Source organism: Anolis sagrei, chromosome 1 (assembly GCF_037176765.1).
Source record: "Anolis sagrei isolate rAnoSag1 chromosome 1, rAnoSag1.mat, whole genome shotgun sequence".
NCBI classification, from domain to species: domain Eukaryota; kingdom Metazoa; phylum Chordata; class Lepidosauria; order Squamata; family Dactyloidae; genus Anolis; species Anolis sagrei.
Window position 1 is genome coordinate 342633726 of NC_090021.1, and position 19940 is coordinate 342653665.

At 46.4% G+C, this 19940-nt stretch overlaps 1 protein-coding gene across 2 annotated transcripts in view; it reads left to right on the plus strand.

The window, feature by feature from the left end:
• Positions 1 to 10665: 10665 nt before the first annotated feature.
• MIS18BP1 (MIS18 binding protein 1) overlaps positions 10666 to 19940 on the plus strand; it is a 49269-nt gene continuing 39994 nt past the window's right edge. Inside the window, exons 1-5 of one of the 2 annotated variants that reach the window (XM_067463151.1) lie at positions 10666 to 10862; positions 12504 to 13266; positions 14600 to 14725; positions 17926 to 18395; positions 19319 to 19401. In XM_067463151.1, coding sequence (XP_067319252.1) covers positions 12690 to 13266; positions 14600 to 14725; positions 17926 to 18395; positions 19319 to 19401 — 1256 coding nt within the window. In that variant the 5' untranslated portion in view covers positions 10666 to 10862; positions 12504 to 12689. The remainder of the gene's footprint in view (positions 10863 to 12503; positions 13267 to 14599; positions 14726 to 17925; positions 18396 to 19318; positions 19402 to 19940) is intronic. The other variant, XM_060755122.2, reaches the window with a different exon arrangement.

Below are 19940 nucleotides of genomic sequence, written 5' to 3' on the forward strand. Positions count from 1 at the left end.
TACTGATGAAATTTGGGGAAATTGACATTTGGGAGTTGTAGTTTCTGGGATTTATAGTTCACCTACAATCAAAGAGGATTCTGAACCCCACCAGCAATAGAATTGGGCCAAACTTCCCACACAAAACCCCCAAGACCAACAGAAAATACTGTGTTTTCTGATGGCCGTTGGCGACCCCTTTGACACCCCCTCATGACCCCCCCCCAGGGGTCCCGACCCCCAGGTTGAGAAACACTGACATATATAGACAGACATAGAGGCATTTAATATTCCATCTTTCCTGCTTCATGAGGGTATTTATTTATTTATTTATTTGGGGTTCTTTTACCCCGCCCTTCTCACCCCGAGGGGGACTCAGGGCGGCTTACAGGAGCAAGGCACCATTTGATGCCTGCATCAAAAACAATCGTACACAAAGTTACATAAAATTACAACAATTCACAGTTGACATGCATACAATATAATCATAAAATCCATAAAATCATTAAAACCAAATACAAACCCAGTTTCTCCTCTTACATGGTCGGTGTTTGCTAACACCTAGATCTAGTTTTTCGTTCCATTCATCCATCCTGCTTGTTTTACTTGCCTGATTGACTGATTTAATTGCTAGAGTGCCCAAAGGCCTGGTCCCATAACCAAGTTTTCACCCTCCTCCTGAAGGCGAGGAGGGATGATGATGCCCTAATCTCCCCCGGGAGTGAGTTCCACAGGTGGGGGGCCACCACTGAGAAAGCCCTGCTCCTCGTCCCCACCAGCCTCACTTGTGACAGTGGTGGGGTCGAGAGCAGGGCCCCCCCAGATGATCTCAGACTCCGGGGTGGGACATAGAGGGAGATACGTTCGGACAGGTACGCTGGACCGGAACCGTGTAGGTTTTTGTAGGTCAAAACCAGCACCTTGAATTGTGCTCGGAACTGAGTCGGCAGCCAGTGGAGCTGGCACAACAGGGGGGTGGTATGCTCCCTGTATGTTGCTCTGGTGAGCAATCTGGCCGCCGCTCGTTGGACTAGTTGAAGTTTCCGAACAGTCTTCAAGGGCAACCCCACGTAGAGAGCGTTGCAGTAGTCTATTCGGGATGTAACAAGAGCGTGGACCACCGTGGCCAGATCAGACTTCCCGAGGTACGGGCGCAACTGGTGCACAAGTTTTAGTTGTGCAAAAGCTCTCCCAGCCACCGCTGAGACCTGGGATTCCAGGTTCAGCTGAGAGTCCAGGATCACTCCCAAGCTGCGAACCTGCGTCTTCAGGGGGAGTGTAACCCCATCCAACACAGGCTGTAACCCTATACCCTGTTCGGCCTTACGACTGACCAGTAGGACCTCTGTCTTGTCTGGATTCAATTTCAATTTGTTAGCTCTCATCCAGTCCGACACAGCAGCTAGACACCGGTTCAAGGTCTGGACAGCCTCCTTGGTGACAGGTGAGAAGGAGTGACAGATCTGGACATCATCTGCGTAGAGATAACATCTCAGTCCGAAACTCCGAATGATCTCTCCCAGCGGCTTCATGTAGATGTTAAACAACATTGGGGGCAGGATCGAACCCTGTGGGACTCCACACGACAACGGTTGTGGGGCCGAACAGGTGTCACCCAGTAACACCTTCTGGGACCGTCCCTCAAGAAATGACTGGAGCCACTGCAAGGCAGTACCCCCAAGGCCCATGTCTATGAGGCGTCCCAGAAGGATACCGTGATCGACGGTATCGAAGGCCGCTGAGAGGTCCAGCAGAACTAACAGGGACACACTCCCCCTGTCCAGTTCCCTGCGCAGATCATCTACCAAGGCGACCAAGGCTGTTTCCGTTCCATGTCCCGGTCTAAAGCCAGACTGTGCCGGATCAAGATAATCAGTGTCTACCAGGAATCCCTGGAGTTGTGCCGCCACCACACGTTCCAGGACTTTGCCCAAATAGGGGAGATTGGAAACTGGCCGATAGTTGTCTAATTGAGTGGGGTCCAGTGATGGTTTTTTCAACAGCGGTTTGATAATAGCTTGTTTTAAGCTCGCTGGAATCTTGCCCTCCTGTAAGGAGGCATTAACCACCACTTTCACCCACTCTGCCAAACCCCCTCTGGCTTCTTTTAACAGCCAGGATGGGCAGGGGTCTAGGATGCATGTGGTGGGCCGCACCTCTCCAAGGATCCTGTCCACATCCTCAAGCTGAACCAATTGAAATGAATCCAATAAAACCTGACAAGCAGATGCTCTCGTTACATCCTCAGAGACTGCAGGTAAGGTGGTGTCAAAAGCCGACCGAATCCGCCCAATTTTATCTGTGAAGAATCGAGCAAACGCTTCACAGCGAGCTCCAGAGCTGTCAGGGATCTCGCTTTTCGGCGGGTTTAACAGACCCCTGACAACTCGGAAGAGCTCAGCTGGACGATTCTTCGCAGATGCAATATTGGCAGCAAAAGATGTTTTTTGTGCTGCCGCTATTGCCACATCGTAGGACCTTAAAAAGGCATTCAGATGTGTTTGGGCTGATTTAGTCGGATTCCTGCGCCACACGCGCTCTAGCCACCTCTTCTTTCGCTTCATTGCCGCCAGCTCCTCAGTAAACCAAGAGGCTGGGTTAGCTCGGTTACTCGAGAGGGGGCGTTCCGGAGCGATTGTGTCGATTGCCCTAGTCATCTCGGTGTTCCAATGAGAGACCAAGGCATCGACAGGGTCGCCAGTCAAGGAGGTGGGAAATTCCCCAAGAGCCGTCAGGAAACCATTTGGATCCATAAGTCTCCTGGGGCGGACCATTCTAATGGGTCCACCACCCCTGCGGAGGTTGGGAGGAACAGTAAGTCTAAACCTAATCAGGTAGTGATCGGACCATGACAATGGAGCGATGGTCAGCTCCTCCGCCCCGACACTGTCACCCCATCCCTGTGTAAAGACCAAATCCAGTGTGTGTCCGGCAGTATGGGTGGGACCAGATACTAATTGGGACAGGCCCATGTTTGTCATGGCGGCCATGAAGTCCTGAGCCGCTCCAGAAAGAGAGGTCTCGGCATGAACATTGAAATCTCCCAGGACCAAAAGCCGCTGGGAGCTCAATGCCATGTCCGAGACCACTCCTGCTAGCTCAGGTAAGGAGACTGTCGTGCAGCGGGGTGGTCGGTACGCTAACAGAATCCCTATCCTGTCCCGGTCACCTAACCTGAAGCCGGCACACTCAAATAATGATGATTGTGGGATGGGGCACCTGATCAGGGGAATATCAACCTTATAGACCACTGCCACTCCTCCTCCCCGCCCTCCAGGTCTTGGCTGGTGCTGCACAGAGTAGCCTGGTGGGCACAGTTGGGAGAGATTCACCCCTCCCCCCTCGTCCAGCCAGGTCTCTGTTATGCATGCCAGGTCGGCTCGCTCCTCCTGAATTAGATCTCGAATGGTGGAGGTTTTTCCATTTACCGACCTGGCATTAAACAGCACCACCCTTAGCCCAGAGGGACCACCATCCTGACATCTCAGCTGTATCTTGTCGGGAGGATTTTTAGAAGTTGCCAATATATTCCTATCATTTTCAGGCCGAATCGTTTGCATGGTTGTAGAATGTGTAATCTTTGGAATTGCCAATGTTCTATTATAAATTTTGGGCCGCATTTGCTTTTGTCTCGAATCCTTAGTACGTTTTGGGTTTGCCAGATCATTGTTATAAATTTTGGGTCGAATTGAATAATTCAATCTCCCTTTCCCGTATCTCCCCCTACCTGTCACCACCCCAATGGCAGCCCCTTCACCGTCTGCTCATTTCCAGCCACAGGGGGAGCTGCCACTTCACCGTCCACTTGTGACACCGGTCTATTTTCCCCAAACTCCACCAGTGTTCACATTTGGGCATATTGACTAGCGGTGCCAAGTTTGGTCCAGATCCATCATTGTTTGAGTCCATGGTGCTCTCTGGATGTAGGCAAACTACAACTCCCAGACTCAAGGTCAATGCCCACCAAACCCTTCCAGTGTTTTATGTTGGTCATGGGAGATCTGTGTGCCAAGTTTGGTTCAGTTCCATCATTGGTGGAGTTCAGAATGCTCTTTGGTTGCAGGTTAACTATAAATCCCAGGAACTGCAACTCCCAAATGAGAAAATCAATCCCCCTCCCCTCAACCCCACCAGTATCCAAATTTGGGCGTATCGGGTCTTTGTGCCAAATGTGGTCCAGTGAATGATGTGATGGCATGAGTAGCGCCACCTATATATAGAACTGTAAGTAGCAGGATTTGAACTGTTGTATCATGCCTGATTTTGCTTTTTTACCCTGTAAATGTATAGTTGGATTGATTGGTTATTTATAACTGTCAATCAATGTTGTTTGCACCAGTTGAATTGCCCCTTCTGCTCAATTGTTTGACCCCACCTCTTCCTAGAGAGCAGGACAGTGTTTCTTTTCCATTCCACCATCAAACTTTCTATCAGATGGACGTGAGAGAGAGAATTGGCTCTGAAGCCCTTGATTAAGTTACCTCTCAGCACCAATTCTGAGGTTCTTACCCTTGAGACTTATGCTTCATGTTCAGATCAACCTGGGCGATGTTGAGAAGTCTCAAGCACCTTCAAACCAGTTCTTTGGCACCAGAGGAAGGCTTTGTGCCTTCAAAATATAGGCCATTGGAATTGGGGTTGTGATTATTCTGATATTCACAGCCATTGAGAAAGAGGGACCTGGAAAACTCCTTGGACCCAAGACAACCAGAGACTGTAATGTATATTTTCCTTTACCCCTTTGAAACTTCCAGCTTATTGCCTTATTTGTGAACAATAAAACTTATTTTGAGTTATCTAAAGTGTTTTGGTCTTTGGGAGTTCCAGTTTTCCTAAAGGAGGGCAAGAAGCAATCCCCACGGCACAAATGAAAATCCATCCTGCAGATCAGATATTGACATGACGATTCAAAACAGGAGCAAAATGACAGTTATGAAGTAGCAACAAAAATAACGTTATGGTTGGGGGGTCAGCACAACATGGGGGACCGTATTAAGGGGTCGCGGCCTTAGGAAGATTGAGAAACACTGAGATAAAGAATCCTTCTATATTCCTGTATCTGCGCCTTCGGAGCAGAATGTGTCGTGAATCCACATAAGAAGGAAGAGGTCCCCATCTAGTGGCAATGCCAAGGTCTTTCAACTCTCAATAAAGAATATTATTAATATCTAAATTTACTTAGGTGATCCCTCGTTGTCCAAGTATGATGGCCTTCCAAGTACGGTGTCCTGGTGGTGGATACCTAGGTGACCGTGGAGGCCTCTTCTTGACCTGCATCTTCTCCCGCAGTGAGGGCATCTATTTCCAGGTGGAAGGCAGTCCCGGTCAGGGTTGGCTTGTCACACCTTCCTCTTGGCACATTTCTTCCTTTTGCATCCTGAGCTCTGAGGATTACCTGGGAAGGAATCCCACTGGAGCATTGCAACACACCCAAATACCTGAGAGTCACTCTGGACCGTGCTCTGACCTACAAGAAGCAAAAAGTGGGTGCTAGAAACAATATCATACGCAAGCTGACTGGCACAACCTGGGGATCACAACCAGACACAGTGAAGGCATCTGCCCTTGCACTATGCTACTCTGCTGCTGAGTATGCATGCCCAGTGTGGAACACATCTCACCACACTAAAACAGTAGATGTGGCTCTTAATGAGACATGCCGCATTATCACAGGGTGTCTGCGCCCTACACCACTGGAGAAATTACACTGCTTAGCCGGTATTGCACCACCTGACATTCGCCGGGAAGTGGCAGCCAATAGTGAAAGGACCAAGGCAGAGACATCTCCAGCTCATCCCCTGTTTGGGTATCATCCAGCACGTCAACAACTTAAATCTAGAAATAGTTTTCTAAGATCTACAGAGACACTTGCAGGAACACCTCAGCAAGCGAGAGTCCAGAAGTGGCAGGCCCAAACCCAGCACCTCAATCCATGGATGATACCTGATAAGAGACTTCCCCCTGGGCACACAGAAGACGGGGCGACTTACCACGAGATGCAGAGCCAACCTTCAGAAATGGGGTCACAAAGTGGAATCCACGACATGCGAGTGTGGAGAAGAGCAAACCACTGACCACCTGCTTCAGTGCAGCCTGAGCCCTGCCACATGATGCACCATGGAGGACCTTCTTGCGGCAACACCAGAGGCACTCCAAGTGGCCAGATACTGGTCAAAGGACATATAACCAACTACCAAGCATGCAAAATCTGTGTTTTTTGGGTTTTTTTTAATCTGTGTGTTTGTTTTGTTCTGTTACAAATGTAATACAATGGTATGGTTTCTGATGATACAATAAATAAATAAATTCCTTTTGCTCTCCATTAGTGTCTCTTCGAATTCTACAGCACTGCTGGTCACAGCTGACCTCGAACTAGAGTGTTCAAGGGCCAGGGCTTCCCAGTTCTCAGTGTCAATACCACAGTTTTTAAGGTCAGCTTTGAGCCCCTCTCTAAATCTCTTTTCCTGCCCACCAACATTACAATGCCTGTTCTTGAGTTCAGAGTAGAGCAACTGCTTTGAGAGACGGTGCTCGGCCACATTTGGACAATGTGGCCGGTCCAGTGGAATTGATGGCAGTTGATGGCTCCAATGCTTTATTTGTATTTCGTTCAAAGCAATGAAGAAACGTGGACTGTCTACAGACACCACATGCAACTCCTGGAATCCTAGAATCATAGAATCCTAGAGTTGGAAGAGACCTCCTGGGCCATCCAGTCCAACCCCATTCTGCCAAGAAGCAGGAATATTGCATTCAAATCACCCCTGACAGATGGCCATCCAGCCTCTGTTTAAAAGCTTCCAAAGAGGGAGCCTCCATCACACTCCGGGGCAGAGAGTTCCACAGCTGAACGGCTCTCACAGTCAGGAAGTTCTTCCTCATGTTCAGATGGAATCTCCTCTCTTGTAGTTTGAAGCCATTGTTCCTTGTCCTAGTTTCCAGGGAAGCAGAAAACAAGCTTGCTCCCTCCTCCCTGTGGCTTCCTCTCACATATTTATACATGGCTATCATATCTCCTCTCAGCCTTCTCTTCTTCAGGCTAAACATGCCCAGCTCCTTAAGCCGCTCCTCACAGGGCTTGTTCTCCAGACCCTTGATCATTTTAGTCGCCCTCCTCTGGACACATTCCATGATGGAATGATTCAGCATGCTGGAAGAAGCAAAGACCACCAGCATTGAAGCGATGGTCCTCCGCCATCAACTCCGCTGACCGGCCACGTTGTCCGGATGCCCGACCACCATCTCTCAAAGCAGGTGCTTTATTCCAAACTCAAGAATGGAAAACGGAATGTTGGTGGGCAAGAAAAGAGATTGAAAGATGGGCTCAATGACAACGTTAAAAACTTTGGCATAGACACTGAGAACTGCGAAGCCCTGGCCCTTGAGTGCTCCAGTTGGAGGTCAGCTGTGACCAGCAATGCTGCAGAATTTGAAGAGGCACAAATGGAGGGCAAAAGAGAGAAACATGCCAAGAGGAAGGCATGTCAAGCCAACCCATGAACGGGACTGCCTTCTACCTGGAAACCAATGCCCTCAGTGCGGGAGAAGATGCAGGTCTAAAATAGGACTCCACAGTCACCTACGGACCCACTTGGTGGACCATCATCCTCGGACAATGAGGGATCACCTAAGTAAGTAAGTAAGTAAGTAAGTCTCCAGGAATTTCACTGAGCAGATTTCATACATTACTGATGCATCGGCTATAGGAACAGACAGCTTCCTATTGTGTGCAGATCTTACCAGATCGAGGCAGGGACCCATAGTGAGTCCCATGGAGAGCTAAGCCTGCAATGCATTCCTAAGTGCAACCCATGCGGTGCTGGTTCCCCTGCAAAGGGATCTCTAAAGTGGAGCGCATGGCTTCCTCTGGCTGATAAGGAGTCCCTTTGCCCCTCTCCCGGAGCCTGAAGCCTTGCAGATAAGGCAGCGCCTTGTGTTCCTTCGTAATCCAGTCAAAGCAAAGCACTTTGTGGAACCCTCTGCTCATTTCAAAGGTGCTCTGATTGATTTAAAACCTAAGAGGGAGGGGGATGGTTTTAGTGGGACTTAGAAGGGGCTTCGCTTTGGCGCAGAGGGAACTCCTAACATGGAAAAGGGGGGGGGGGAGCCCCAGAGAGTAAACATCGCCCAAGTTCAGGGGTCACATTTGCATGGCGTAAATGTGCACACCTTTCCTTACACGGAGGAGGAATAACAACAGTGTCTTTCGGCTGGACATCAATGCGGTGCAACCGAAGGCGCATCATCCAGTGTGCCTGCTTCATGTTCACAATGTGCACCAATGCACAAGAGCACAACTCTTGTGCATTGGTGCACATTGTGCATTGGTGCACAATGTGCCTGCTTCATGTTCACAATGTGCACCAATGCACAACAGCATGACTCCACAACCTCAAACCAAATGCAGAAATTCAGACTGCATTCTTTCTATAGTGTAAATAATCGCCATGTGCAATGTGCCTCTATGCACAACAGCACAACTCCACAGCCTCAAACCAAATGCAGAAATTCGGACTGCATTCATTCTATAGTGTAAATAATCGCCATGTGCAATGTGCCTCTATGCACAACAGCATGACTCCACAGCCTCAAACCAAATGCAGAAATTCAGACTGCATTCATTCTATAGTGTAAATAATTGCCATGTGCAATGTGTCTCTATGCACAACAGCATGACTCCACAGCCTCAAACCAAATGCAGAAATTCAGACTGCATTCATTCTATAGTGTAAATAATTGCCATGTGCAATGTGTCTCTATGCACAACAGCATGACTCCACAGCCTCAAACCAAATGCAGAAATTCAGACTGCATTCATTCTATAGTGTAAATAATTGCCATGTGCAATGTGTCTCTATGCACAACAGCATGACTCCACAGCCTCAAACCAAATGCAGAAATTCAAGCTGAATTATAATAATGTATTGTCGAAGGCTTTCATGGCTGGAATCACTAGGTTCTTGTAGGTTTTTTTCGGGCTATAGGGCCATGTTCTAGAGGCATTTCGCCTGACGTTTCGCCTGCATCTATGGAAAGCATCCTCAGAAGTTGTGAGGTCTGTTGGAACTAGGAAAAAGGGTTTATATATCTGTGGAATGGCTGGGGTGGGGCAAGGAGCTCTTCTCTGCTGGAGCTAGGTGTGAATGTTTCAGCTGACCACCTTCATTAGCATTTGAAGGCTTGGCAAAACAGCAGAGAGGAAACAACCAGGCACATCTTAACACCTCTCAACAGAACATTTTCCCAGGCTCAGCCAGGCCTTCAAATGCTAATGAAGGTGGTCAGCTGAAACATTCACACCTAGCTTCAGCAGAGAGCTCTTTGCCCTACCCCAGTCATTCCACAGATATATAAACCCATTTCCCTATTTCCAACAGACCTCACTACCTCTGAGGATGCTTGCCATAGATGCTGGCGAAACGTCAGAAGAGAATGACTCTAGAACATGGCCTATAGCCCGAAAAAACCTACATGAATTATAATAGCCACATGCAATGTGCCTCTATGCAAAATGAGCCCCAATACACAACAGCAAAGCTCCAAAGCCTCAACCCAAATGCATTTGATGGCCTGGCAGAGCCTGAAGCAATCTTTTGTTGTTGTCAGACTACACAGAGAAGCCGCTGAAATCCACAAGCATGTAGTCAATTTCAACGGAAAGGAGGAAGCCATGAAAATGAACACAATCTGGCTACCAGTATTAAAAAAACTCTAAAATTAGAGCAGCACAAGGAAACAAACAAGGACATCTAATCACCTCTCAACGAAAGATTGCCCCATGCACTGCCAGGCCATCAAATGCTAGACCAAATATTCATTAAAGTTTTACATAACAGATAACATATACATAGCTTTAAGGTTCTTTGATACACAGTATCTGCAATGTGTGTTCTCCTTCTTCCTCTCCACTTCTTTTGCACAGCAATGAATGAAAGCTGAGCGCAAAGGGAGAAAGAAAGAAAGAAACCGGGACACTTCCCAGAACGTGGGAAGAGATGGAGAGGCTTAGATGTGCGCATGCGCTAAATCCAGGCACCGCTCAATACAGTCAGAGGCTAGACAACGAAGGGAGGCAATTACGCAAGCGCACTGGGATCCTTCCAGGCGAGAATGAGAAGCTTGGATGTGCGCATGCGCTAAACCCAGGCCCCGCTCAATACAGTCAGAGGCTACACAACGAAGGGAGGCAATTACGCAAGCGCACTGGGATCCTTCCAGGCGAGAATGAGAAGCTTGGATGTGCGCATGCGCTAAACCCAGGCCCCGCTCAATACGGTCAGAGGCTCGACACCGAAGAGAGACAACTACGCATGCGCACTGGGATCCTTCCAGGAGAGAATGAGAGGCTTGGATGTGCGCATGCGCTAAACTCAGGCACTGCTCAATACAGTCAGAGGCTCAGCAGCGAAGAGAGGCAACTACGCATGCGCACTGGGATCTTTCCAGGCGAGAATGAGACTTGGATGTGCGCATGCGCTAGAACTGCTGCAAGACGCTCAGCAGCGAAAGAAGTGTACTGCGCATGCGCACTGGGAATATCTCCTCAGAGGCCTTTCTTCCTCTTTTAGAGGCATTTCGTTTAATACAGATTACGTAGTCCCGTCCCCCCCCCCCGCCCGCAGTAGCATTAACTGGTGTCTTCATGACTGGAAGCGAAAGGCCTGACAAGTTTCTCTTGGCCTATGTCTTCTTTTTGCCCGTCTCCAAAATGGCCGACAGAGGCATTTCCGTCGCCGACGACGTGATGGCGTCACTTCCGGCTTTCCGACCAATCAGCGTCGGCGGAGGCTACGCGGGGGAGATTCAAACGTAACGGCGGTTAGTCTGTGAGGAGAAGAAGCCGCTGAAGGTGAGAATGGATACGAAGAGACACAATAGTAGTAGTAATTATTATTATTATTATTATTATTGAGTCAATGTATTGTCGAAGGCTTTCATGGCTGGAATCACTAGGTTCTTGTGGGTTTTTTCGGGCTATATGGCCATGGTCTAGTGGCATTCTCTCCTGACGTTTCGCCTGCATCTATGGCAAGCATCCTCAGAGGTAATGAGGTCTGTTGGAACGAGGAAAAATGGGTTTATATATCTGTGGAATGACCAGGGTGGGACAAAGAACTCTTCTCTGCTGGAGCTAGGTGTGAATGTTTCAGCTGACCACCTTCATTAGCATTTGAAGGCCTGCCTGAGCCTGGGAAAATCTTTTGTTGAGAGGTGTTAAGATGTGCCTGGTTGTTTCCTCTCTGCTGTTTTGCTGTTGCAATTTTAGAGTTTTTTTTAATACTGGTAGCCAGATTTTGTTCATTTCCATGGTTTCTTCCTTTCTGTTGAAATTGTCCACATGCTTGTGTATTTCAATGGCTTCTCTGTGTAGTCTGACATGGTGGTTGTGAGAGTGGTCCAGCATTTCTGTGTTCTCAAATAATATGCTGTGTTCTCAAATAATGTGCTAACACAGCACAACAACAGAGAGGAAACAAACAAGGACATCTAATCACCTCTCAACAAAATACTGCTCCAGGCACTGCCAGGCCATCAAATGCTAATCAAGGTGGTCAATTGAAACAATCACACCTAGCTCCAGCAGACAAGAGTCCTTTGTCCCACCCTGGTCTTTCCACAGATATATAAACCCTTTTTTCCTATTTCCAACAGACCTCACTACCTCTGAGGATGCTTGCCATCGATGCAGGCAAAACATCAGGAGAAAATGCCTCTAGACCATGGTCATATAGCCCGAAAAAACCTACAACAACCCGCTTGGGAAGTGTTCGACTTGTGATTCTGTGATAAGAAATTCAGCATATAGATCTCGTTTGCTGTGACATACTCCTGGTTCATCAGGTGCTCTGTCCAGGCTGGTTCATCAGGTGCTCTGCTATGGCTGACTTCTCTGGTTGGAGTAGTCTGCAGTGCCTTTCATGTTCCTTGATGCGTGTTTGGGCAATGCTGCTACGTTTGGTGGATCCTATGTAGACTTGTCCACAGCTGCATGGTACACGGTAGACTCCTGCAGAGGTAACACCTCTTAACACCTCTCAACAGAACATTTTCCCAGGCTCAGCCAGGCCTTCAAATGCTAATGAAGGTGGTCAGCTGAAACATTCACACCTAGCTTCAGCAGAGAAGAGCTCTTTGCCCCACCCCAGTCATTCCACAGATATATAAACCCATTTCCCTATTTCCAACAGACCTCACTACCTCTGAGGATGCTTTCCATAGATGCAGGCGAAACATCAGCCCAAAGGCGACTCACAGCAGTTCACAACCAATAAGAACAGCAAAAGTTCAATGCAACAGTGTAAAAACAGTTAACAACTTAACACATTAAGTTTGCTGCATTCCTGGTCTGCCATCCAGTCCTTTCCTCAGATTATGGGTAGCTTGTTATGATCACTTGTCAGCCAACGTGGGGAGTTTTGTATCCTGAAAATTAGGATAAAAATCAGTATTTGTCACTTGAGTCTGATGCAAATAATGTTACTTGTTCTTAAGCACAAAACTAACCACGGCATTTTTCTTTTTAGCTAAAATGTGAAAGCACAAACCTGGAATTTATGACCCTCTCTTCATAGTAATAAAAAAGACATCAAGTTGAAAGACTTTGCCATTGGAACAACATGGAAGAGTCATGTTTTGTTAAGGTACTTGCTACCTCGCAAAAAGTTTGAGGGATTTTGTTGTCTCCATTTCCTTCTGGTAGAAGAGGAGGGATGAAAGCCGTTTCCCTCAGCATCATCCCTGGAGGCACGCCTCTAAAAGACTTGGGGAAATTTCGGGAGGATAGAACTTCAGTTGCCAAAGAAGCTGTTTTTCCTTCAGTGGTTCTTCCCTGCAGAAAAAATGGCTTGAGAAAAGAGGTTAAAGGGGGGAAAACCCTCCAGTCAACTCTCATAGCTGGTGCTCCTTTTGATAAATTATTTCTTGACCTCAGCGAGATAAAGCCAGTTACTGAAGAACAGGGGCCAACTTTGTGCGATGTGAAGCAGGAAGCCATATCGCCGACAGGGAGCACCTTCCTCAAAAGTAAGGTTTGCGAGCGGCCGCCTTTTCAGTCTCCGTCAAAAATCTTCTCAGCCATGAAGATCAGGGCAGCTCTTCGGGCTGTGCAGCAGGGCACGCCTCTGGAAAGGAATCTCACCCACACAAACAGCACCACGGACTACATCCTCACTCCTGCAAGACATCCAGGCCTTTTGGGAAGGCAAGGCGAGAAACCAAGCGCCAAAGAGGAGAAGCTAAAGGAACCGCTGGATGACGAGCCACATGAGGAGGCCAAGGCGGGAAAAGGTATGTTCTTCCATTCCTGTCTATAAACATCCCTCATCCATCATTTCCTTTTTAAAAAAAATTATTTGAGAAGAGAAAATAGTTATGTAGTCATATACTATACATTTCCCTCTTTTATTTACATTCACCCCTGTGCTCCCCTTCTCCAGAGCCATCTCTTTTCTTAAAGTCCCACCAAAAAAATCAGTTCTTCATTTGGAGATAAATTCCCATCTTCTCTTTCCAATAATTTTTCTAGAAATTTTCTCCAGATACTTTCAAAGTCATTTTTTACATAATCCCTTTTTTACTTTTAAGTTTGATGTTAGCTTATCATTCAATGCCATTTTCCAGATTTCTTTATACCATTCATTAATCTGTATTTTCATTGCCCCTTTCCAATATTTTGCAATTAATAGTCTAGCTGCTGTTAATAGCATGTCTATTAAATTTTTCCCTCCTATCTTTCCCATCCTCTTTTTTAATTAAAAGTAATATTTCTACTGGATTACTCCTAATTTTTATATCCATAATATTTTTCTATTTCTGTTATAACCAATCCCCAAAAATCTTTTACATATTTGCACCACATATGCATCCAAAAATCAAACAGGATACAAAGGTTGAGCATCAACTCACTAGCGAGTTGTGGTTGTAAAGAATTCAGAGCTTAGGAGGCAAAGATGCAGAGTGGTTTTCAAAGAGAACGGGTGCTGCGTTGTTGAGTTTAAATTAGTACTCCTTTTAATATGTGTTTGTATGAGCCTTGCAGTCACCCATCAATTTATAGCAACCTCATCAATGTCATAGGTTTCCTTTGGCAAGGAATATTCTGAGGTGGTTTGCCAAGGCTTTCTTCTGAAGCATGTTAACAGAGTAGTTTGTTTAATGGTTTAATCTATATTGTGTGTCTACATCAGGCATGGGCAGACTTCGGTCTTCCAGGTGTTTTGGACTCCAACTTCCACAATTCCTAACAGCTTCAGGCCCTTTCCTTTCCCCCTCAGCCACTTAAACTACAGCAGACCCACAATTAACTAGAAATCAAGCCATTGGCATTTTTTAAAAAAACACAAATTGCATTCTGCATTCTCAACGCTGTTTTGATAATACAGTAAAACTCTTACAATAAGTTCAGTTTGTCTTTATTTGTTTTTAAGTATCTTATTTCAGTATTAACATCAATTAAATGCAGTGTATGATGTGGTATAGTATGGGATATGGTATTAGTTAGGCCTATTTTTAATTGTGACTTCCTCCCATTGGCAGCCATGGGTTAACAGAGTCTACTGTGTTCATTACAAGTCTTGTTTCTGGATTTGAGGACATGCTGAGTTTTCTTCTTCTCTTTCAGCGCCCAGTCATATTGCAACGAATAAAAATGTATGCGGCCCAGTTGCAGCGTCTCAGGTTTTGGAATCACCTCATAAATTCTTCTCACGCATGAAGCAGCAGCTGCAGCAGAAACTAGTCCAAAGAGGTACTTCTCCCCCCATGTTTCGATCTGGGCTTGGAGACTTTTCGTCTCAGGCTGTTTGTTAAGTGGCAGGGGCCATGGTGTATTCAACTGGGTCCTACAAGCCATACTTCATGTTCCTATTCTCTCACAGTATCCTAAGGGCATGCTTCTGCCCTTCTCTTAGCACATTACTGTTCCCGCTCTGCTACTGAGCTCTGTTCCTTCTGGTTGGGGGACGGTGCGGTGACCCAGTTCGGACATCAAACATACCTGTCCGAACGTATCTCCTTCTATGTCCCACCTCGGAGTTTAAGATCTTCTGGGCAGGCCCTGCTCTCGGCCCCGCCTCTATCACAAGTGAGGCTGGTAGGGACGAGGGACAGAGCCTTCTCAGTGGTGGCCCCTCGCCTGTGGAACTCACTCCCCGGGGAAATTAGGTCAGCAACATCCCTCCTCTCCTTTAGAAGGAAGCTGAAAATATGGATATGGGACCAGGCCTTTGAGTAATCTGGCAGACTGACAAGGTAATGACGACCAGAATTTGGGAAGGACTATGGGTAATGCTGAATGGACTTACGGATTTTAGAACTTGGTGAACGTTGGCCACTAGATTGCTTTTTAGTTGTTATTGTATTAATTGAATGTTTTAACTATTGTGGTTATTGTTGTTATGTATTTTATCTGTTGAATTGTTGCCATCGAATTGTGCCGGTTGTAAGCCGCCCTGAGTCCGAAGGGCGGGGTAAAAGTACCCGAAATAAAATAAATAAATATTCTCCTTGCATTAGAGCAGTGGTTCCTAAGCTTTTTTTGACCAGGGATCACTTTGACCAGGGACCACTGTCCATTAATATCGAAAGGGTTACGAATCTGTTTTTGGTCAGCTTTAATTTAGTTTGGTTTTTTTGGGTGCTGATTCAAGAATTCGAGGACTTTAAGATCGTCTGGAGAGGCCCTGCTCTCGGTCCCGCCATCATCACGAGCGCGGCTGGCAGGGACGAGAGACAGGGCCTTCTCAATGGTGGCCCCTCGGCTATGGAACGCCCTTCCTAGGGAGATCAGATCGGCTTCTTCGCTTCTATTATTTAGGAAGAAACTTTAGACATGGCTATTTAAGCAGGCATTTGCGAGTACTGAGTAACGGACATAAGAACGGAACAACTACATGATGTTTTAATGAGTATTTATTGAATTATATTTTATTATAGTGTTATGAAGTTATTGATGTTAACGCTTTTATATTGTACTTGTGTTCTTCTGGCATTTAATTTTGCCTTGTAAACCGCCTCGAGTTGCCGGAAGGCTGAAAGGGGCAGTATACAAATACAATAAAGAAATAAATAAATTGCATAGACCACATCAGCTCTAGTTTCTGATACAGAACATATGCCATCCAGTCATTGCCATCTGCTCGTTCACAAAAATTATTTAATATTTAATATGCCTCGGCACTATAAAAGGGTTTTGTGAAACCAGTTGCTCTTGTTGCAATCGTGTAGTAAGGCCCGTCGCAAACTAGGTTTCTGCTGGAGAAAACCTTGCTAGCAAGTCCCTGACGTCATGAGCCTGCGCCTCTCTCCCCGCCCCTTTCTCCGCCCCTTTCTCTTTGCGAGCGTGGTTTTTCCTTTGCTAGGGCAGCATTGCCCGCATTTTCTCTCAGTTGAATTCTGCCAACTGAGAGAAAATGCGGGCAATGCTGCCCTAGCAAAGGAAAAACCACGCTCGCATGGAGAAAGGGGCAGAGAAAGGGGCGGGGAGAGAGGCGGAGTCTCGTGACGTCAGGGACATGCTAGCAAGGTTTTCTCTCGCAGGAACAGAGTTTGCGACGGCTCTAACGGTGAGGCTGTGGAACATATTTTAGTTCTTGCAGACCACTGCCCACATGTTGGAAACCACTGCATTAGAGCCACAAGAATAGCTGCGGGAGTTAAAACATATTTGGCTGTGTTGATGCAGGTTAACTGACACTGAGTTGTCAGGGGTTATTATTGTTATTATTGTTATTATTATTATTATTATTTATATCCCACTTTTTCTCTCTGAAAAGAGTTTCAAAGTAAAATGACAGGCACTGGTTTAGGGTCAGGACAGCTTTGTTGGCTTTTGGTAGGAAACAGTCGTAAAGTTGTGTATCATCCTCATATAGGTGGCACAAAACTCCATATGACATCTCCCAGTGGTTTCATGTATATATTAAACAAGATGAGGTACAAAACGGAGCCCTGAGGAACCTCACGGGTCAATGGACAGGGGTTCAAACAGGTGTCCCCCAGCACCACCTTCAGGGACTCACCTGCCAGTGAAATAGATCTGTATAGGGTTTGTTTATTTATTTATTTACAGCATGTATATTCTGCCCTTCATATTTATTATTATTTATTTATTTAAAACACTTATATTCCGCCCTTCTCACCCCGAAGGGGACGCAGAGCGGAGCACAACATATACAAGGGAAACATTCAATGCCTGGATACAATACATAAACATTAAAAACATTTATCTAAATATTAAAATACACCATTTAAAATAACAATTTAAAACCGTCCTAGCCATCCGCATCAAATCCAATTGGCCCTGTCATCTTTCCCATTGTTGCTTCATTGCCCTGTCCTGAAAGCTTGGTTTTTACCATCCTTCTAAAGGACAGGAGTAGGGGGCCGACCCGATCTCACAAGGAAGGGAGTTCCATAGCTGTGGAGCAATCACCGAGAAGGCCCTGTCTCTCGTCCCCACCAATCGTGCCTGTGACAATGGCGGGACGGAAAGCAGGGCCTCAAGGTGTATTACAGATCGCATACGCGACAAACATTCAATGCCGTTAAACAGACAGGATAGACAACAGATAGAGCTATATGTTGGCATTTTTCCCAACTTCAGCCTCCTGGAGGTTGTGGTCGATTCCGGACACATGGGGGTGCTGTCGATCCATCTTCTATGATGAAGAGCCTTGATCACAGACTTCTTCCTTTGATTGCTGGCATTTTCTGGTATTTCTTTTATGGTGTTGTAAAATATCCCCTCAACTAACTAGTGCTTAATTTCTCTACTCACAGCTCACGGCTGTTTTCAAACTCCTTAGGTGGACAGTAATCCGGGCTGAAGGTCAGGCTCTGATCCAGGCTTTGAACTGCCAACCTTTTAACTAGTAAGATCTATTGCTTCTGGTGATTAAGCAGCTGTGCTAAAGCCCGGCCCTGTTGTTCTTGTGTTTTCTGTGGTAGATGCTTTGCTTTGCCAAAACAAGCAACCTGACTCTCCTCCAGCTGCTGTGAAGCCCGCTTCAGCCCAGCAGTTAAATGATCTCAATGGAGCGTGTGTGAACCCCGCAGCCTCTGACGTGGACACATTCATCGTGGAGCCAGTACAGCCAGGATCAGAGACTTTCAACCTGGCAGCTGATGGGATGGACACCAGCATCTACCCTGATGAGCCTGCCAAACTTTTGGAAGGAGCGGCCCCTGGAAAGCTTCCCCAAGAAGGAAGGGCAGTGCACCCATCCGGCAAGATGTTTGGCCCAAGGGGATCTCAAGCGTTGGAACATGGGTCACCGGCACCAGCACAACAGATGTGTGATATTGTTTTTGCTACACCAAGAGCCCACATCCCAAGGAAGCAAAAGACAGGACGGGTCGTGTGCAATCCTGTCTTGGAAATTTCTTATGCAGATAAAGCCAGTGATGGAAAGAAAGGGGTAGGATACTGTCTTTTCTTATTCTTTCCATGTATAAATACATGAGAGGAAGCCACAGGGAGGAGGGAGCAAGCTTGTTTTCTGCTGCCCTGGAGACTAGGACGCAATGGAACAATATGTGGCTTCCTCTCACATATTTATACATGGCTACCATGTCTCCTCTCAGCCTTCTCTTCTTCAGGCTAAACATGCCCAGCTCCTTAAGCCGCTCCTCATAGGGCTTGTTCTCCAGACCCTTTATCATTTTAGTCGCCCTCCTCTGGACACATTCCAGCTTGCCAATATCTCTCTTCAATTGTGGTGCCCAGAATTGGACACAATATTCCAGGTGTGGTCTAACCAAAGCGGAATAGAGCATGGGGAGCCTGACTTTCCTAGATCTAGACACTAGGCTCCTCTTGATGCAGGCCAAAATCCCATTATTATTATTATTATTATTATTATTATTATTATTATTAAAGCAGCCAGGAGGATGAGCATTCTGGGCTCTTGCTTATCCAGAGTTATGTCTGTGAGAAAGACAATACAGTTGGCAAGCTGTTGGCAGGAGGCAGCCCAGCTCTTTTGGCTTCTGCTGGAGGAAGTCCTCGTGGAGTGTTCTCATTTTGTACTATCTCACACTCCTCATTTTCCTCATGGAGTTTTAAGTGAGCTGATTCTGTAAGGTACCATACATTGTGCTCTGATTTCTGGCTGCTGAACCCAGCAATACAAGATCTATTGCTTTTGTTGTGTATTCACCGCTTTGAGTCGCCTGAGGGCTGAGAAAAGTGATATATAAATAAAGTAAATAAATAAATTCATTGCATTCACTTTTGCACTTGGGAGTCCAGGTTCTAAGTTGGCATTAGCCAAGCTTTTGTTTCTGCTGGTGACAGAAACAACCGTAGCCCTTAATTAATCATCTAATGTTGTTCTTCAAGGGACAGCAGGTGATCCATATTAGTGAGTGGCGAATCAAGGTGATCAACAACAACACTGCTGTGTGCCTGGAAGGAAAAAGGAGGCAAGTGACTCTCTTGATATTGTGTGACTCTGGTTCAAATGTGCTTTTGCTTTATGTGACTTGGGAGAGTGGAATCTACCACTGATTGCGTGCCTTAAATGTCCCTTGGTTCTGTGGAAAGACTCTTTTCCTTGAAAGGTGCAAATATATAATCCAGAGTGTCAGCTGCATTAAGATCACTCTGACCAAAAGGTCATGAGTTCGAATCCAGCCCGGGTTGGAGTGGGTTTCCAACCAATTGTGTGTAGCCTGTTGTCGAGATTTGCAACCCGAAAGACAGTTGCATCTGTCAAGGAGGAAAATAAGGTACCACCTTAAAGTGTGGTGAGGCTAAATTAACTGATTTATGAGGCCATAAAGAAGACTCCAGCAAAGCATTCCAGCGGGGAAGCATGCGCGGAATGCGGAAGTGCTTCATCAGGGTCGCAGATGGACGATTAAAGCGATAGCTTCCCAGGCGGCCAGAAAAAGTGAAATAGCCTCTGTGTATGCCTGTATATGTTGTATGTTAAAATTGGCATTGAATGTTTGCAATATAT